We start from the raw sequence: 21,080 nt of genomic DNA, 5'->3' as shown, positions 1-21,080 counted from the left end.
CACATAGAAGACTCATTTCTCTCTAGACCTCATTTCTTAAGAGCAGTGCCTTGCCATCCACTGCAGCAGTCCCCAGTGAGTGTTGAAGGTAAATCTGTGAGTGTTTGGGGTGTCTGGCTGAGGACAGTTGCTCGAGGTTCGAGCAGCCCCTTGGTTTAGACAGGTGCACTCAGAGTCGTGTGACTGGAATCCAAACACACAGAGGCATGTCCGCATTGCTGATACCCGAGAGGTGAACCACAGCCATCGTGCACTTTTAACCTCATCACCTGCTCTCTGTCCACAAATGCATTTCCACCAGGACCTTTCTGTGGCTGTCCAAACCTCTGCACAGCTGCAAAAGGGCACTGCTCTTTCTGAAAACCATCCTCCACCAAAATGAAAGATTCTTCATATCCTCAGCACCATGCTGGTTTAAGGTCCAGGATTTAGTATGGGCAACTGGTTTAAAATCCTCACAGTGGTGAAGGTGCTGGGCAAGGGGGGAGAGGGGGTAGCACAAAGTGAAGCTCAGAGAAGATAGGCTTTGCTGCTTGTTTTAATCCTGGCTCACAGCTGAGAATTTGCCCTTTCCATTTCCACGTTTATTTATGACATGGGAAGGTTGAGAGGTGTTAAGGCATACATTTTTATTTTATGTGCAAGAATTCTTTGCAGGAACCCCTCAAACACATCTGTTATAACTTCTTCTTACCCTACCTACATCTACATTTCATAACAGAGTCATTTTGACTACAACAAAAAGCTTTTCTATATCAGAAATGTCAAAAACAAGTGTTAAAAAAGGAAAAACAATTCTTCCTGAGAATTATTTTGACGAGAGAGAAACTTCACATAAAAAGCAAACCTCTATCACAACCAGGTATTTTATTTCTAAAGCTTTTAATACACTGCAGACATCTTGTGCTTGACAGTTCCTCGGTAGGAAATTTTCCTTCCAAGCATAAAACATCTGCCACCAGCATAGACTGATCCCTGCTTTGACAATCCTAGTGTTTTAGAGCACCTTCCAACAGGTGCCTTCAGGATTAGTTGAGGCATTTCCTTCTTCCAACACAAAATATCTGCAGAAAACACTAGGGAGAACCAGGGACATAGCAACACTTTAAGGGACAATCTCCAAGTTCTGATTGCCAAGCAGACACTTTTTCTTTGGGTTCATTTCCTTGCATATTGCTATTACATTATGGCTCTGAGATTACAGGGATTTCACGGCAGATTGAAGGAGCATGTAGCTGGATTTGGAGGAGAAAGACATGGGTGTATCAGTAGTAACCATCAGTACCATATCATTTGAAGTGGGAGTGCTTTTTTAAAAATCTCAGTCTATTTTAATGTTGTAAATAGGGAAAGCATGTGTTGTTGTGCAACCGGAGAGTGAACCTAAAAAATAACCATGCAAACCCATTTCAGGAGCTCCTTGGCTTTGTAGTGATGCTGTAGCATCTTCCTTGCAGAAATAAACAACAATTTTTTTTCCTCACATGGACTGCTCTTACAGTGAGAAACAGTTGTTGTTGCCCACCTGGTAGCCCAGAGTTGCAGAGTGAGCACTATAACTGAGCCATGTTTTTGCACTCTGAGCAGAAACATTTTGTTTTGCAGACAGGATGGTAACTATAGAAAGGAATTTTGTTCACATTTGAAGGAGACCAAATATTCCAGACTATCTAGGTTTCTCTCTTTGCTATACTATTGAGTTTAACCCAGAGGCTGGGCCTCAGGTTCCACTTCTGTTTGCCTGGGATAATTATGTTTTACTGTTTTTATACAAAAACCTTGACCTTTCGGGATGAAAAAAGTCCTCTCTACTTATGTCTCAAGCACAATTATTTTATTTGAACAAGATTTTTGAAGTAGAAGATGGCTGAGACAAAAGATACTCTGGCCAATTCGTCAAGTGAATTTGTTTATTTCTTTCCCAGTCATCTCTTTTCAAGCAACATCTGGATACTCTCCAGAAGGAGACTAACTGCTGGAAACAGCTTGGATTAAACCATGTGCATGTATTATTCAACTTAATGGCAGTATTGGGGAACACTACACTTTGAAGGGTCTGACAGAATTAAATCCTAAATAAAGTAGGCCATTTGTGGGTCAGAAGAGATAACTCAAAAATATTTTTGATCTATAACAAAAGATACATATAAATGTTGAGCAGATGTGTTCACAAAAATGGTAATGGTACAATTGTGTTTTCATCAAAGAAGATTTATATTTTCAGTCTGTTGGCACAGCTCTTCTCAAAAGCACAATTTTCTTTATTTTCAAACTGCAGCTAAGTTGAGTTTGGCCACCTCTTTTTCTAATTTACCCTGTAGCTGTGTTACCCTTTCACCCTTACAAAAACCAGCATTTTAGTTCCCCAGGCACTCTACTGGCACATGGTTATGAATTGTGCATGTTCAGAAGATTTTGTAAGCTAAAAAGCTGAGAATAGACAAGGAAGGAAGGTAAATGGAAGTTCAGAAAAAACATCTCTTACCTGGCAGACTTTCAGCAAAGATGACAACACATCCCCCGTTCCCTGAGCTTCTGGAGCTCCTTTGTACTTAGCCTTGTTGTGGCTAAGCTGTATCTGAAAATAAAAAAAAAACAAAAATGCAAGTGAGTGAGAGAACCAGCAAGATACAGACAAGTAATTTTCCTTCACTGAAGCAGGCCATCGATGTCCTGATAGCAGGAATACCAGCAGGACTCACTATGTCCCCTCTCTTCTTGGACCTTCTTGGTATATACAAGCTGCTTGTGTTCTGCCTACCTAGCTAAACCTCACCTTCCCCAGTGTGGACACATGTACATCAACAGAAATGGTATTTCAGATCAGTATGATCTATCTGGAAGAAATGTAAGTTATGTGAATATAAGTTTCTCTCATATGAGGGTAACTGTGTGAAGGATTACATCTTACTACAGCTATTTTAGGAAGCTGCTGTATCACTAACCAAAAAAGGGGGCACAATTTTAGTTTGTAGGGCAGAACCCTCTCAATCCAGGCCACTCAAACTTGACTCCTACTCCAGGTGTGAACATGAGAAGAACCTCAGGTTCATCTTTGGCCATCTTAAATGATTCTCTTTGCAAGCGTTATTTAATGCTTAATAATTCTTGCATATTTATACAAGGGAGAAACATTTCCATTTGTTTGCATTTCACAGTATCTCAATTTTAAGCTGTCTGGCAACTATGGACATTCACAGGCTGCCAATTACATTCAGCTTTTGGCAAAAGAAGAAGAATGTGTGTGTGAGGAATATGGCACACAAAATTAATCACCCCACACATATAAGAGCAAAGATGCTTAGCTTTTCCCAGCACTACGCAGATTTTTTTTGAAGTTTCCATTTTTGTTGACATAAGCCCATTTCCTCAGGGAGAAAGTATGTGCTTCACAGACAAATATTATGGCAGGGAATCCTCCCGGGCTGCTGCTACCCCAGTGTGCACAGGTGCAGTCTCCCTAACCCTCCCTGCAAAGGAACAGCTGGAAAAAAATATTCCACGGCAAAGGATGTGTCACTTCAGCCTCATGTCATCCTCCAGCTGCAGTGCAACATCAGTTTCTTAGACTACATATCTAATGTCAGGGAGAAAGGCAATTAAAATTCTGGCACTGACATTGAGACAAAACATTTGCTAGTAAGCAATAGGATATTCAGCCAGGGCCTTATTCCCAAAAATGCATGTGTGCAGGCAAGAAACTTTATCTCTTTTACCTTTGATCATACAATTGGTCTAATGTTTCATCCATTTTTTCATGATAACACTTCCAAACTACCTACATGTTTAAGAAAAAAATACAGGTGAGCATGAATGGATCTGGAAAAGGCAGAAACAGATAGTAGCTGATGGTTCAGAGAGGAGTGCTTCTGGAATTAAATTGAGCAATAGCTTCCTCACTAATCTGCCACCACACCTGCTCAGTAACAGGACTCCCAGTGCCCCCCACTCAATCCATAAAATAAATCTGTGATTCCCTGAAAATGCATTGATGGTTGGAAACACAAGAGACATGTAGCAACCCTAAGAGAGAATTATTTCTTCAACCAAAAATGGCAAGGTACTAGTTAAGGAAATAAAATAAGCGATTATGCTTAAGCCCTTTCCACCCTGACAAATTAAGGGGGGTTAAGAGAAGAAGAAAAATGTATAGAGGGAGATTGCAAAAGAAAATTTCGATGGAGGCATTTGAACATGGACAAAATAATATCAAAATAAATCAAAAGAGGGAATTAGTTCCTAAACTAAGCCAAGAAAGGAGAGACCATACAGAGATTTGGAAAATTATGAGTATAAAACTAAACAGAGGTTATGGTGACAGGAAGCCATTTAGCTTTATTATGCTCAGGCTGTAATTGTTCATGAAAGCATCCAACTGCAGGAAATTTCCATAGACAAGAGGACGTTTCCCAACAAAGAGCTGAGAATCTGAGTAAACACCTCAAGGGACAACCAATGAACACTGGCTTATGAGCCTCATAAGGCAACACCAAAGTGGGTTTTTCCTTTTCCTTTGCAGCGACATACCGATGGGGAAGAGAGAAGTGTGAGTATGGGCCACGACTGGTTGTCAGCACACAGGCTCTGCAGGGAATTGGTCTGAAAGGAGAAACACAGGCACTTTTTCAAAAGCACTTGATGGTCTCCAACTGTGCCCAGCGGAGTTTAGTTTGGCCAGTGGAAACTGTTTGTGAAAAGATCCCTCCCTAAAGTCTCACATGCTAATGGAAAGCAGACATGGAGGGTATGTAGATGCAGACAAATTAGAAACAAACAGCTCTGGTCAACCCAGGCATCATTTCCTTCGCTCTGGAGTCAAACAAGGTCACACCGAGTGAACTGCGATACACGCGTCAGGAGCACGAGTGATCTCAGCAGCTCTGGGGAGATTATTCATGGGCTCAGAGCTCAGCCTAGGCTGGAGCCTGCAGCTGAGCACAAACTCTACCCAACCCCGTCCTCTCAGCCCCAGGAAACTCGCTCTCACTCGAATTCTCAACGGCAAAATGAGGATATAGCATTAAATAAATACACAAATTACTCAAAATATGGGAAGTAAAAATTCCATATGGTCTTAGCAGGCACTGGAAATAATATTCAGAGAGGACTATTTATCTCAGCTTAAACTTGTGAACCTGAAACGTATCCTGGGAAACATACAACACAGGGTAGGAAACAAAAAGTAAAGAAGCAGGGGAATGTTCTTGTCTGCAGGAGATAAGTTCATGTGCCAATATTTGAGATCAAGTTCAGAATATGTTTAAGAAACTCTCTTCCCCCTGTATTCATATGCCACAGTTTGTATGAGCAACAAAAATAAATTTTTAATTTTATAACTAGTTCACATTCACCTGAGTTTTTCAGGAAAGAAGCGAAGAAACTAGAACAAACTGGAAAATCATAGTGACTGTCAGAAAGAGACACAAAGAATTTTAAAATTGAATGTTTGGAAGCAGAATTCAGGCAAAAAGTGTGATTAGTCAACTTATAATAGTCTCTGATAATTTTGAAACTCATATCACTTTTACCTCTTCACTATAGAAAGAAAGAAAGAAAAAAAATTTCTGCCCTTGCAAAATTTGTAAGCTGAAAGCTTTCCTCAACAAACAGAGGTTGTTAGACTAATAAATACATTAATATTTCAAAAAACATTAAAAAAAATATCAACAGGATCCCTGCCAAGAGTAGGGAAAAGCTCTCTGATTTATTTTGGTAGCCTGATCAGTACACACAGCTATTGTTTTAGCCTGTTTTCCTTACCTTGAAGTAAAATAGGGTCTTTTTTTTTCCCTCCCTCTGTGATAATTATTTTTGACAGTTTCACTGTTTATATGTGAAACTGAGAAACTGTTAATTGAAATAAAAAATGAGTCACTGTTTCCACCAAGTTTTGCCAATGTTTTGATCTGTGTCAATCTAAGCTTAATAATTAAGTTTTCTTTAAAGGAAGAGGCAAAACTTTATATTTTAATTTGGCCCCATACAAATACTGTGCTCCTCAGACATACGTCAGTTTAAGAATATGAAACACTGCTAAGTAGGATTGAAAATATATTTAATGACTATGCATCAGAGACCTATGGTTAAAAATAATGCAGATGAGAAAATATCTTTTTTAATATTTTTTTTTTTAAGAGAAGGATATGAGAAGCCTTTATAGCCTTTCAGCAGATCTGATTAAGCATGATATATGGTATATCACTAATGATGTTGCCAAAGTCAACGTCTCTGGGCTGAGAGAGGGAAATCTTGTGGAAAGCCAACTGTGTTGTAGGCAAAGGGCAGGCTCTGAGCCCTGTAGCCATACACACATTCCCCTGGTGTCTCCTCCACAAAAATGCATCTGCTGTCATAAACTTGCTCCAGAATTCAATAGGAATTCCTCTGTGATTTTACTGTTAATGCACAAATTCAGCTTGGCAGATATAGACTCTGGGGTAGCAGAAGTGGAAGGGAAGATTTTCCCACATGTTTACAAGTCTGGGGTGTATGTATACATGAGAAGGAACTGCGGGGCAGAGGGGAAAAATGAAAAAAAACCCCAACCCTTGATATCCACAAAGGAAAAAAATAAAATTTTAAAAATCATCCTGGGAGTCCTTGAGGAAGCTGAGAACTGTTGTAGAAATCTGTCTCAAGAAGGCATTTTCACAGCAAATTTAAATGACTCTACAAAAAAATATCTAGTTAATATGCACAGTAAAATATATTTTAAAAGATACAACAATTATTTGAATGGAAACACAGCACAGTCACGGGCCAGTGACATCACTAGACTTGGGAAGAGAGCAAATTGCAGATTTCCTATGCCACAACAAATTTTATTTTGCTTTTTTGCATTTCTTTTTCCAATCAGGATAGCTCCAAGACCTTTAAGAAACTGTTTGCAAAACAAGAGTAGACCATCCCACTCCTGTATGCTTTTGCTGTCCTTGGATGTGGAAACATTCTTACAAGCAGTGGAAAGGCCATCAAACCAGGAAGAGCAGAAATTTCAACCTACCCTTTCCACTAAGCTCCTGGCTATTCCCAAAAGCAGTCAAATTTTCCAGTTTTGCCAGTAACTTTCAAGCTTCTTTTGATTTATAGGCCCCTGAGTGTTTTCTCTAACTCCTACATAAGTGGAGGAGCCTGACAAAAATGAGTAGTAAAGTGTATCAGCCTTTTCTAAACCAGCCCAGACTAAAGAGCAGATCTCCCAGCAATCTTTTGCAGGCACCACCAGCCTGCTGCTCAGCAGCAGTGCCAATGCAGGGTATGTTTGAGCAGCAGGATGCCCCTCACCACCCCCAGCCTCTCCCTATGACCATATCCTGCTGTCCACACCTTGTCTGTGTGCTTCCCAGCATGAAGCCACATCTCTCTTGTGGAGCACTGAGCCACCCAACCCTGGACATGGACACGATGGACACAGAACTCGCGCCCCTCACAGTCATCACTGCATCAATCCCTTAAACCTTTGAAACTTCTCTTTCTCCTTCCCTCTCTAGATGCAGCAACACGTTCAGTGCATTCACAATTTCTATGCCAGCCTTTGGGCTGCTTCACTGTTCATACTTTCTGGATCTTTGTGCTGCTCTTTCCTGGGTATCCTCCAAAATACCTATCAAAATGAGGTGCTCTAAATCAGCGTGCCAGCCAAAGGCTTAGGCTAAAGCCCAAAAATGAGGACAAGGTGCAGGTTTTCCATCACTGCTGCCTTGCCATGGGCATTTTGGGTTTTGTTCAAGGACAAACTATTGTTCAGCTATGGAAAATAAACTCTTTTAAATCTTTTTGAAAGCAGCTTAACACATAGATTTCTGACTAAAAGAAGTTACAGGGATTATATACAAAAACTATGTGCACTGAAGATATTTTTCTAGTTAAATGAATCCAAGAATCACTTGTACTGATATAAGACCTCTGCAATCAACCAAGCAGGTTAAAATCCTCCATGGTCAGACAGTTATCATTAAAGTCCTTGACACTGAAGCTACAATTCAAACTCTTCAACAAGAGAAAAGAAAAAAAGAGAGCGAGAAAAAAACACCTTCCTCTATCAATTTAACTACTCTGGGATAAGCTTGTTTGAAGTTCCTTCATCACCTTCAATCACAGCTAACTGAAGTCTCCTGTATGTTTACAATCCCATTTTTCCATTTACAAAGGGAAGCATGACACATTGGGATTGCACAGGAGCTAGTAATAAATGACACTATATAAAATACAATAACTACTAGAAGAGAAAATGAAGGCAATTCAGCAATTGCTTAGTGAGTTTAAGGAACACTCTACTGACATCCTCAACCACACATAACGATAGAGTTCAATATCTTTTGTACTCTAATGAGAATTATAAAAAAATTATTGCATTACAAAATGCAAAAAGAGAGCTTACCTATTATAAACATACACCACGCTACAGGCAAACCTCATTTTGACATATTAACAAGAAAGTTTTTGTGGTTATTACTCTAGGGGTACTTCTGCATTGAAAAAAATGAAGTCTGCATGTTTGTATACAATTATACTCCATATTCTTAAATAATTCTTTGCTTCTGAGCAGGGGTCTGAACTTTGTGATCAGTAATGACTAAAGGCACTGTGATCTGTCAGTGACAGATTCTCTTTTTTCCTCAGCACACAGCTGTATTGCCATTTGCTCTCCTGGAAATCTTTGCCTTGCCACATCGTTACCCAGCAAAGAAGAAGGGATTGATCCTACTGGGATTTGTCGCTTTTCTCTATATCAGTTGGTAAGAACTTAAATATTTTTCCCTCTTTTTAAAATAAGGCTAAATATTGTACTTTAGATCTAAAGTTCCCACCCAGACACATGGAGGACAGCAGTCTTTTCTGTGGAGAAATAATTTAAACTTCAGCTGAGATCCATGAAAACTATTTCCAAATGTAAGCAAGGCAAGTTTCCTCAAACACAATACAGGTCCTGAGACCTTACATAGTGACTCCTGCTCTTGTAAGGCCTCTTATAAGAAAGTAGCCTAATTGCCATAAACTCAGGGATAATTTGAGTAATTTCTTCTGAGCTGGAGTTTTTACTTCCACTGGTACCATAAAATTAACCTCCAATCGCTGTTCTGTTCATTACAAAACCACCAAATCCCAAAAGGTCATAGGAACAGGAGAGGAGTAAAACCCAGTTTAGTGTTTGGCAGGGACACGTGGCTAGTTTAAGAAACTTGAGACAGAAAATGATACTTGGAGTTAGGTGCAAACTGGTGGGTAGGGAGGAGGCATCTGCCCCACCAACACTTCCCATTACACCAGTGGACCCTGTGAACATTTCCAGCAATGCACCAGTTGATCCCCAGCTTGTTGGAGAATGATCCTGAGCGAATAAACTATATATCTGATCAGCACCTCCCACAGCTCATAGCCATCTGTCCGCCTGCTGTGTGATGAACCCCTGGAGTGGGTTCGCTCACTGCATCCTGGCTGCAGGGCTGGGATATGGACGCACTGCCACCCCATGTAACAGTGGGCAGCTGCCAACACTTCAAAGTTCTTCAGACTTCTCAGAGGATGCCTTATATTGAGACCCAACTCAGAAATGGGGCTGTATAATTTCAGGGCATGCTGTGATACAACTTTTCAGAGCTGAGGAAACATCCAGGCTCTGGGGTGAAGAATACAGAACACTGGTATAACATCAAGAGGATACTAGTCAGCAAGAAGTGACTTGCCCTCATGCAAACACTTCTGAAAAGTCACTGGAACTATGAGGAAACCCATCCTTCCCATTCCTACTGACCAGTTCTCACTCTCAGCTAGAAACCATCTTCAGCCCATGAGTGAAAATCAGAAATAGAAAATAAACTGTTCAGATGAAACACTGGAGTGACTTGAAACTCATCAGAGTGGCTGTGGAAACAGGGGACTTCACTGATACATTACATAAGCAAATTAGGAGCCATTTATTCTAATCCAGCCCAGAGTCTAATAGGATTACGACCATGGCTTCCTAAATTCCTTTTCTATGTTCTGATTCACCCAGTTGCTTAACACCAGCTTTGTTTTGCTTGTCTTATGAAAACATTTGGGTTTTATTGTATTTGAGACCAGACTGCTCTTACAGCCATGTGAGCTGTGCTTTTCCCTAAAATCCCTATCAGCTGAGCAATTTCATCCCTCAGGAGACATGGCTCACATCAGGACCTGAATCCACAAGGATGAAGATCAACACAAGCATCAACACATTTAAGCCCCCCCAGTACCTTCTGTGAGTTGGTGCTGCATTGTTGCCAGGGTCCTGAGTGGAAGGTGATCCCTTAGAGTCCTTGTTCCCTGTGTGCCAGGGCCCTAATGACTGGATAAAAGATATTAAGATGTCAATACGGTTTTCAAATCAGCAATGAACCTTCTGTCTGCTTCCTTTATGCTTTCACTTTGTGGTGCCCTGCAAACCACAGAAAACACCTTTCAACAAACAGAAAAACTTTCTGGCCCATGCACTGAAATCTCAACACATGTACATATTTTACTGTTGGTGCTACAACCTGGTGATTTAATAGCAGTGTTTGGGCACCTTATGTTTCACAAGAAACAGAGTCCTTCCTCCAAGCCTCTCCTTGGACCGTCACTGCCATCGCTGCAGTGCCAATGGGCTGAGAAGTGACTGGTCCCTTCGAGAGAGCAGATGAATTGAGCAGCCAGTTACACCTCGCACCAGACACCTGCCTCTGAGCAGGGCATCACTGTGGCTTTGAACTCCTGCACAGTCATTTATTTGGGTTAGAAAATGCAGGTTGGAGTGTTTCATTTGAGACACACCAGCTGGCCAAATTGCACAAAGATAATCTAGTTCCTCGTTATGCAAAAGAAAGGTGGTTGTCACTCTCTGTTTTACTGTTGGAGATAAAATATGAAAAGAGGAGTCCTGTGCATTGAAGAATACATGCTGACATTTGCACAGGCTCCAGTTAGCACCTGGACTTCAGTGTTTCTGCTCAGCTCTCAGGGGCCTTTCCTGGAGGCTTTTTTGTTTTCTAATTTTAATTACTTAGGTGTTGCACAGCTCTGTTTATTAGACGAAAGAATCATGAATCATAAAAATGAGTCCTTGCATTTAAATATTTCCATGCTTAGTCCAGACAGCTCTACTACGAATCCCCTCCATTTCTCCACTCTATCTCTTAGGTGAGGATAGTAAATTCTTAATTTACAAGCAAGACAAAACCACCTTTTAATGCCCCACTCCTTCCTTCTTTTACTAGAGAAAGGAAGAAGAATCTTTTTAGCCTTTTTTTTCCTCCTTAGCATACTCCCATTCCTCAGTGTCACGACACAGTTTCAGGATAGTGTGGCATCCTGTTTGTCACTTCTCTTTGAGGAACGATGCTCAGTGTAAGGTAGCAGGCTGGGTGCCATCAGAAAAAATTGTGATTGCATTCCCATGTTAGCACTGATGGTGGAAAGTATGCCATAATCCTCAGATATAGTTTTTTTAAAAAAGAATTAAACCTCTTAGGAGGTTTTTATTCACAAAAAAAAAAAAAAAAAAAAAAAAAAAAAAAAAAAAAAAAATTCCCAATAAAGTATATTTTCCAGTACTCAATATATAAAGATCACTTTTATATTCTTAAATTCAGGCATTCCCTACAAACCACTCTTATGAGCCATAAACAATGAACGTATTCCCAGCAAACTGACAGCCACTACAAGAAATTTTCTAAGAGAATAAAAAAGACAGAAAGAGAGGACACAATTAGAAGAAAAGAAACCCTATAAAGCAGGCATATTAATGCTCTTCCTTTTCCTTCTTTTACAAATCATGCTTTGCACACAGTTCTGGCACAAAAGGGTGAAGCAGCCACATCTGTTTCCCACCTAATCCCTCTTCTTTTCCTTCTCTTACAAAAGAAAAGGTGCTGGAGAATTCCCCTTGCCCTCTCACCTCCTGAAAACTTCTTTCCACTCCTCAAAACAGTGGTCAACAGCAGAAGGATTGAGACAGGGAGGAACAGCTCTGTCTCCACAGACTCTAGGGATCTAGATGGGGGCTGAAAAGCTGTTGTATCTAAAGAGCAAACATATGTGAGAGCTTATTTGAATGAGCTTCATTTAGCATAGCCAAGTGCACATCCCCGTTCCTGAACATTTTGCTATTTTACTGTGCTTTTACTGCTGTTAATAGCCAATGCCACCAGGGTGACAGCAGAATATTGTGTGCATTTCAACCTGCACTGAAACACATCTAATTTAGCACGTGCTCAAGTGTGCTTCACAGCAAATAGCCCAAGTGCTGAGGAGATGTATTGACATCCGAGCCAATTTTCTCTGTATCAAGCCTGTTTTGATAACTCAGCCCCTCAGGAGTTGGAAATTTTGAAGTGGTTCTTCTAACTGAATGGTCCTAACCAAAGGTAATTTCTCTCCTTCCTTGCCTAGGGTCCTGTGGATTCATTCAGTAACAGGAGAGTGGGTATATCCTCTCTTTGCTTTGTTCAGCCCCCCTGGGCTAGCAGCCTTTTTTGCCGGTAGCCTTGCCATCATCATCTCCTTCTACAACTTCGGAGAGTTCCTCAACCGTATGATATGGGGTCAGTCCAAGTTTTCTCGTTACCTCTATGTAAATGAAAAAAATACCCTTAAAATGAATTGCTGTGATTGCCCAGGCAGGCAGGGAGAAGAAGGGGGCATGAGTACACTGGGGAAGGTGTTGGGGTGGTGGCATTTGGGTGTAAGACAGTGATTGTTGGGTCCCAACCCCGTGCTAACAAATAGAGAACAAATTGGAGCAAGGAACCCAACCCTACCAGACAAGGGTTGGACCAGCTTCCTCTAATTTGTCTCAAGAAGCACCTCTTACCAGCATAATCTCTGGATTTTTAATTCCTGCTCAAAGAAGGGGGCAGAGAAGCCACATGGTTTGGGCTAAAACTCTTACACCTGCATCACATGTTGTTTGTCAGACTGGGAATAGCAGTGTTTACTGCAAATTTACAGGAATGCATGAGTGCATCCAAGCAAAAACACTGTGGCAGCAGCTCCATGACTAAAGCAGCACTTCGGAAAGTTTTACAAACTGTTGAGAACTTTTCCCTTCTGCTTTAGTAGTGGGATAATCAGTAGTGACCTAAAAAAATGAAAAGCAGCTTCCTTGGCTATAATGGGCAGTTGGAGGGGGGGAAAAAAAAGGTAGTTTAGAAAAGCGTATTTAACAAGTGGAAGAAAGAGAACTGAGAAAGCACCTTTGGAGGTTTGTCATAGGATATTATTATTATTATTATTATTATTATTATTATTATTATTATTATTATTATTATTATTATTATTATTATTATTATTATTATTATTTCTGTCACTATTATTCCTCCTGGTTTCCTCTCCTTTTTCATTCAAGATTGAATTTTTGAGGATGAAAGTGTTTCTGTCAGGAAAACGTGTGTATTTTATTTAGGACAAATGTGTGAACATTTGCAATTTCTTAAACTAGCTTTCTGATGAAAGGAAAAAACACTGCAAAAACACCTCTGAAAATAAATAAGACAACCTCCCTCTGTTCTCAGGGAACATTTGATGCCTGATCCATTTTGCAAAGTCTCACATGCCTGTCAAGCCAAAGTAGAATGTCTGTAGCTAGTCTCTCACCATCCATACTCAGCTACCTAAAAGCAGCAGATTGGCTTTCAAATGTGCTGAATAACCAACTTCACTGCTTGCTACCTTTGCAAACAAGATGCATGCTCTACATGTCCATGTTTGGAGAATTTGGCTACATTCTATCCTGCATAAACATAATATGAGATGAGGATTGCTGGTAAATGAAAACAGACCTGCAGTCTTTCTGCACTAGCTCTGTTAAAACATAAAGCATAACATAAATTGTAACCATTACTAAGCAAAGACCACACCATCACTACATGATGGCGTAAGTCTTTATATGAGATATCTGATACATCTATGTATCAGATTTTTTTCATTGCTGAGTACATTTTAGTAATTTTAGGCCTAGAGAATGCCTGCTGCATAAGCTGGAGACAATCAGAATTAAAATAATTTTATTTCCAAAATGTTAACTGATTGGACAAAATGTTGCACCAAGCAGAGATCAAATTAACTGCAAAAATTAGATGCACATTCAACAGCTGACTTAAGAAACTGGGGCAAGCACTCAACTTTACTGTGCACACAGAGAGGCTGAAAAGCACCCCAGTTGTGGTAGCATGAATGTAACCTCAGAGTATGTGTATAAACAATACACAATATTCTCTATTGATATCTGGTGTGCTCTTGCAATCCCTGGAGGCCTCATCTGTGTGGTGGGTCTGCCTCTCCATGCATAGTTGGTGTTTTTCAAAGGAGCCACAAAATCCTGGCCTTTACAATTACATGGTGTTTTCATCCACGTGCAAGACACTCCCCTTGAGTTACAGTTCACCATGTTGGTGCCAAGTGTTTTTCCTGATCCGCTTCCCAGCTGTGTCCACCCAAGAGAAGAGTAGGATTTTCTTAAGCTGGTATCAATAACAAAGTCCCAATAAGCCTTGAAACATAGCCACAGGGAAGCTATTCCAAATTACAGTGTGCCAGAGTTTTAATATATTCCTGACTGAGACAAATTTTTGGTTCAGCATTGCCAGAGAAAAAAGAGCTGCAAACTGAATGAAGAGGTAATTCCAACATACCTTTGTTCCCACAGCAAACATAGCTCCATGTACTCTCTTTCATTCTACCCCTTCCTGTGTCTCCTTCCCATCACAATAAGGCAGAGGATGCAGTGGGAATGATCCTGCAGGGAAAAAAACAAACAAACAAACAAACAAAAACCAAACCCCAAAAAACAAACAGCTCTCGTGGTCCCCAAGGCAAAACAATCAGCGGTGGTAGAGAACAGATGTCTTCATCTTTCCATACTCTCCACCTTGTCCACCTCCTCCCTCCTTCAAAAGACAAAGTACATGGAAGGGTACTTTTGATTTCTCTTTTGCTTCCTCCTCATTCCCCAAAGGCAGTTTGGACTACAGGTTAATGCAGTTATCTACTAGGTTCTTATAGGCATATCTGAAAACACCTTGTCTAACAACACCTGAAGCCACCAAACAATTAGTCCTGATGCTGGTGGGATCTGACAAGGCAGAGCTCTCCAACTGGGATGCTGGCACCAGGATCCTCCCCAAAGGAAAAAAATCAGGGTTGTTGCTTCTTTTTATTTCTTTCCCACTTGAAGGAAGAATGCTTGCCCAGATGAGTTTATTCAGAGGTGCAAGAAGCGATTAACAAACAGCTCCACCGGAGTGGGAAACCTGGTTTGCCTCTGGACTTACATCCTGTGGCAGCCTGTAGACTGCTAATGAACGTTGTTCCACAGCACACCGTGCTTCATACAGGCTCTTCCATGCTCTCTTTTAACACCAGGCCATTATCATTTTTCCTAAAACCAGCTACATAAATATTTACTCTATTTCACACTTAAAGGTGTATTTAGTTCCAACTTATTCCAAAGTCTATAGATGGCAGCTTCCAGCTTCAAGCAAGTAAGTGTTAAATCTACATCCTGTCCTTGACCGAAAAGATGCAGTATCATTTCTGAGAGCTGGAAAATCTAGGCTGTAGAATAATACAACCTTTTTTTTTTTGTTTCCTTTTCAGGATGCCAGACCCTAAATTCATTTTATTATTTATAGACAAACTGTTTCATACAGTATTGGAGGTTTTAAAAATGTATTATCTCTCATGTGCCTCTCCTCTCCCTCCCCTTGCACAGTTGGATTGGTGGTAACTAAGGCAACCCAGCTGCACAGCCTGAGAGGCACAGAAAATAGTACCAGTAATGACTTCTTTTTGTTTTAAATCCCAGAGTTTCTAGAGTACAAGACAATGTTGAGCAATAGAGGAACTCCAAAGAGGATAATTAGAAACAATGAGCTGATTCTTTTACTGCCATAAATTTACCTCAGCCAAGAACTTGGCTGCAGGGTCTGAGTACAAAGATGAACCGTGTGATAGTTTCTCCCATTCTTGATGGGTGGAAAACATCACACAGGCAACTGATCTCATGTTTCTTTGACCAGTCAAACTAGAATCCTCAAAAATAAAACAAAGCAGTCCTCACTTGGGGTTTGCTCTTGTTGGGACAATCCTTGGGAGAAATGTGGATCAAAATTCTCCACATCAGACAAAGCAATCTTTCAAGTGAGGTCTCTTATCTAGAACCAGAATTTGATGACGGAGCACATTCATTTGTCTTCCTTCTAACACATCTGAAAAAAAACCCCAGAAAGACATTAATCAGCTGCTTCATTTCAATACTCCGAAATGCAGCTGGAGAGGAGCTATAGGTAGAAACAGCTACTTGCTCCACACTGATTAAAAAGCCTCCTGAGGGACACCTGGCAAACCCCTTGCAACACTTTGTGGGTGCAAGGCTTCTCCCAGAGAAATGCTTATCCCCAGGTGATGGAACTTTCCTTTGGGAGACAAACAGAGGAGGAAAGGAGGCTGATTGTTGGAGTGGGCAGCAGCTCCAACAGATCCACCTGGACACTTGCTGTCCTCCAGAAGGGAAAGCTTTGGCCAGCAGCTAGCTGAGGAACACTGTCAGGGGCAAAACAAAAATTAAGGATATTATATTGCAAGGGATAAGGCAGCACAACAAGAACAAGAGATATTGCTCTGAGGAAACAGAGAAAACTTTATCATGCCCAGTGCAGAGATGAGCTCTTCTAGATCTATGAGGTCTTAAGTATCTTGGGAAGACATTGCTGAAACCTATTTACCTAAGCTGAAATACAGTTAAACAACAATCTTTTCTTTAGCCTGTTTTTCCTCTTCTTTTTGCAGTATTTTTGCATTCAATGCGTTTTCCAGAATCATATAACATGGTTTTACAACTGATTACTTTCTCTGAGATATTTTTTTGTATTTATGGGCTTTTGAAACCAAGCTCCTTTAATACCCTGTAGCCTTGGGAAATCCAGCCTATGTGACAGCTCACAAGTCTGTGCAATACAAAGCAATACTATAATAAGATTGAATTCTTGATGCTGTCATTATTCCGAGCAGCTGTTGAGACTGCAGAACCCAAATGGCAAATAAAGGGATGCAAAGGGCAACTGTGTGGCGTATGAAGCAGTGCTACCATTGTGCTGATACAGGCTTATCAATAGCAGTTTTTTTATGAATGTTAAAATGCTGATGTTCTGGATGGAGTTGTTACTCCAGACATAGGTTCCACCCTTTGTTTACAGTATCCAGGTGGGATTTTTAAACTGAGATTCTTCTCAGGAGGATTTGATGTATTATTCCTTTTAAAACAAAGAATAAGAGTCCAGAACCTATTTGTTCCTTTCAGTGACCAAATAATGTTTATATCCATGATTGCACTATACTGCTGATGATGAATGGAACTCAGATTCTACAGGATATAAATCCTAGACTTTGCAAACTAAATATGAATATTTACTTTATACTCATCCATCCATCCTAGTCATAGCACAAACCTGTGATGGCACATTTATGTCCTTCATATTTGTCACTTCCCAAAGCTGCAGTTTACCCCTCAGGCAGAGATGACTGACTGTGTAAAGGAAACCTGCACTATTTGTCACAGGTCCTATTTTTGGTGATAAGTTTATCTGGATATCCACAGGAGGCAGACTGGATCAGAACCTCTTGCAAACCAGGGCTTATGAATTCATCAGTGGAGGCCAGACATTAACAAGTGCTGGTTAACATGCTGGTCCTAGATCTGCCATTTTTTTTCTTTGTGGTTTGGGTATTTTTTCCTCACCCACAAATATCTATTTGGTCAGTACACACCAATACAATCCAGCAGTTAGTGTTTCAGAGCCTCTGAGGTCTACAGACAAGGAAAGATCATTTAAAGGAGAGCTTTCTGTGAGCAAATGCTCATCAGAGGGGAAGAAGGGAGGCTGAGAGAGTGTGTTAGAAAAGGCACCTGTTGATTATTGCCACACTGGCTGCCCAACAGTAGCACAATAACTGGTGCTTCAGAAAGCTGTGGGATTTCAGTGGGTCCTGTGCTGTCCTGACCAGCCATGTGAGGATCCTCCAGATATCCCAAGTGCAGCGATTACACATCTGCTGCCTTTCCAGACAAGCTTTATTTTTAAAGCTTTTCACATACTCTTACAACAAACTAGGTTTTCTTGGTGGCAGATACTTTCTCCCACTGGCAAAGCACAATTATTCTCAGTGGGTGTGGCCCATGGCAGATTTCAAATAATTCCTCAGTTGTTGAGTAATCTGTTACTTGCTGGGGACATCCCAGGCTCATTTGACTTCTGCAGCACTTGAGCATTAGCAGCTGATCCAAGACATGCACTCACAATTTTCTCCCATTCCCAGATGGGTAGAGGTCCCTGGGGATGTTGGGAGGCTGGGGCCAATTTCACATCCTCCTCGTGCCTGATGTGTGAAAGGACTTCTCTGTTGTGCCTTCCCCCTCCAACATCCCAATAATGTCTTCTCCTCTGTCTCCAAACAGGAGATTCAATAGTAATACTGGACCACAAATGGAAAGGCAAGTGAATCCTCCTCTTGAAGCCAAACAATCTCTCCATGAATGCTCAAGCCATGAAGTAGAGGAAAATAAATGTAGCTGTGATAAATCCTTTCTCCAATGCATTGCAGCTTCTGTTGAAGACATTATGACATCAGACATATGGAAAACTGGTGGAAAATATGAAATGTTTGCCTCTTTCATGATAACTCTGCAACTGCTATGAATAAGAAAATTGTGCTCATCTGTTTACACAGATTTCTCATCTCTTGCACAACGTACGTGAGGATGTGTCCGTGGTTAAAAGTTGTCACTGGTAAATGCACTCTCTCATGAGCCTCGCACCACTCTGTAAAAGACCTGTGAATGCAAGCCAGCTCTTGTTTGGATTGCCCTTCATCAAGTCTGGAAAAAATTAAGAGGAGAGATAATTTTAACAGTGCTGTGACTTCCAAGCTAGCTAGATAACAAATTGGGCTAACAAGCACTGTAATTAGAAATGTCTGCTCAGAAAGTTCACCAAGAAGCCGAGTTCTTCTAACGAGAAACTTTCTGTAATATTAATATGCTTAATATCTACCCTCCATTTTAACAGGAAATGTGAAGGCAACAATTTCTTCCTTTTTCTTGGTTTCAGTTAATCTCGCAGCAAAAGTAACCTAATTATACTGACTGTATGATTGCTTTGACAGAAAGCATGTTAATTTAAAGCACTGTTTAACATAAAGCTGCCTGCCATATAATTACACTCCATTCACATGTTTACTAATTTTCCTCAATATAGTTGATTTCTGTTATTAGCCTCAACATTTTGTTAACATCCAAAACACTGGAGATCTGCTTTGCAAACTCCAATAAACATGCAAAACCAAGAGTAGCATAAGTGTTCCTTAATGGTCAATGTGAAAGAGAAAAATCTCTCTTATTATTTCTGCATTCAAAGAGGATTTGAAACTAGTTGCAATACTTAAATGTCTAACTCCATCCTCATTGCCAAAACCCCTCGTTTAGAGCTACTGCTCACACAGTTCACTGGGGTATTATTTTCACCTTTCAAACGCCACTGGAGCTTAGTAAAAATGAAACACATTGTAAGCTGCCTGTGAGCAATAAAAAGATAATGTGTATACATAAGATTGTTCTTCTCATGTGTTAAGCACCTGATAAAAATTCTAATCTGGGAAGTTAACATGCAAGGCCTAGACTGTAAACTAAATGAACTCAATGAGAGATCTGCATGCATTCAGTAATTCCCAGCTTATCTAGATAACTCACTGCAGCTAACTTTGCAAAGGGAATGTAAGCAATTACACATGCCCACACATAAACACACTCCTCCCTCCTTTCTTCTTGAAGCTGAGAGATGCTGGTCAAAGGAAATATATTGGAGAGACAGAAGAAAAAACATGGAGGGAATTAGGGAAGAAGAGGAAGTTATGGAAACTCCCTGTACAGGGTTTTTGGTATTTTTGTCTCTACCTCTCTTCTTTTTAAATTCTTTTATTTTGTACTGATACTCCAGTACAAACAGTTTAGTTGAAATGAAAATATGAAATTAATGAAATGAAGCCTAGGCCCCAGCACAGAGGGATAGGTCTTTCCACTTCCAACCAGAGGAGACAAACAGCAGACCTCACCCTCAGCTCCTGCTTACACCAGGGGTGCATTGGGGATCTGATGTGGGGACTGAGCTGCTGGACTTTGAGGAGAATCATGAGGGAGGTTGTTTATTTCTTTGAAAAGGGCTCAGAAGAGGCACTTCTCTATGCTACATCCTGTGTGAAGAGAAGCTGGATTCCAGTCATGCACTTTTGGAAAGCAATGAGGAATGCCTGTGTCCAAAATACAACTGCTGGGATCTCAGATTTGCTTTGTTCCTTTTGCCCATGTCCACAAAACCCTGAGAGGAGGAAAATGTGTCAGTGCTCACAAACCAACATTTTCCCTGTGATTTTTCAAAAGGCTTTACTGAAACACCCTGTGTCAGGATCTGGCCTTGCCGACATTTACACCAGATTTCTCATTCCAGTCCATCGGTCTCTCTCGTTTCATTTTAAGCATGCAAAGTCAGTCGGAACTGTTTATTTATAGCCGCCGATGTTCGTGGCTGTATAAATTAGCTGCTGTTACTGAATGAGGCGCCCGCCCACTGGCCCAGAGCAGCTGCACAGGAGCCCTTTCATGCTGCTCCACGGAACGCAGCCCCAACGGGGAGGGACACGACGCTGTCCCAGGCGGATGAAGGGACCACGGCTCAAAACCCTGGGCGGAAAAACAGCAATTAATTTTTTCCACAGTGCAATCTGCAGCATGACAACCACAATTACCTAATACTGTTTAGGCCTGCCACTTGCATTTGGCAGGCAGAGAAAAGGAAGGATTAAATTGACCAGAGGAAAAAAAAAAAAAAAAACTAAGCAGACTAGAACCTACCCCTGGACTTTCATTTTATAAGATTAAGCGATATTTGTTTAGAACGGGTGAAGGTGAAGGGACAGTGGGGGGATGGAAATGCAAAACTGGTTGTTATTTGAGACAGAGCACCATCAGAAAATAAGGATTCATCCCATACACACACACTGAGCTGTTTCCAGCAGAAACAGCTGGAAAGCAA

At 40.8% G+C, this 21,080-nt stretch overlaps 1 protein-coding gene across 2 annotated transcripts in view; it reads left to right on the top strand.

The window, feature by feature from the left end:
- Positions 1 to 20,331, top strand: part of ADTRP (androgen dependent TFPI regulating protein) — a 30,748-nt gene extending 10,417 nt beyond the window's left edge. For both annotated transcript variants that reach the window (XM_056484936.1, XM_056484935.1), the window contains 3 exons: positions 8,623 to 8,738; positions 12,391 to 12,542; positions 18,452 to 20,331. In XM_056484936.1, coding sequence (XP_056340911.1) covers positions 8,623 to 8,738; positions 12,391 to 12,542; positions 18,452 to 18,495 — 312 coding nt within the window. In that variant the 3' untranslated portion in view covers positions 18,496 to 20,331. The remainder of the gene's footprint in view (positions 1 to 8,622; positions 8,739 to 12,390; positions 12,543 to 18,451) is intronic.
- The last annotated feature ends 749 nt before the right edge of the window (positions 20,332 to 21,080 follow it).

This window comes from Oenanthe melanoleuca, chromosome 2 (assembly GCF_029582105.1).
Source record: "Oenanthe melanoleuca isolate GR-GAL-2019-014 chromosome 2, OMel1.0, whole genome shotgun sequence".
Lineage (NCBI taxonomy): Eukaryota > Metazoa > Chordata > Aves > Passeriformes > Muscicapidae > Oenanthe > Oenanthe melanoleuca.
The sequence above is the reverse complement of the archived record's forward strand: the minus strand, read 5'-3'. Positions and strand labels throughout refer to the sequence as shown.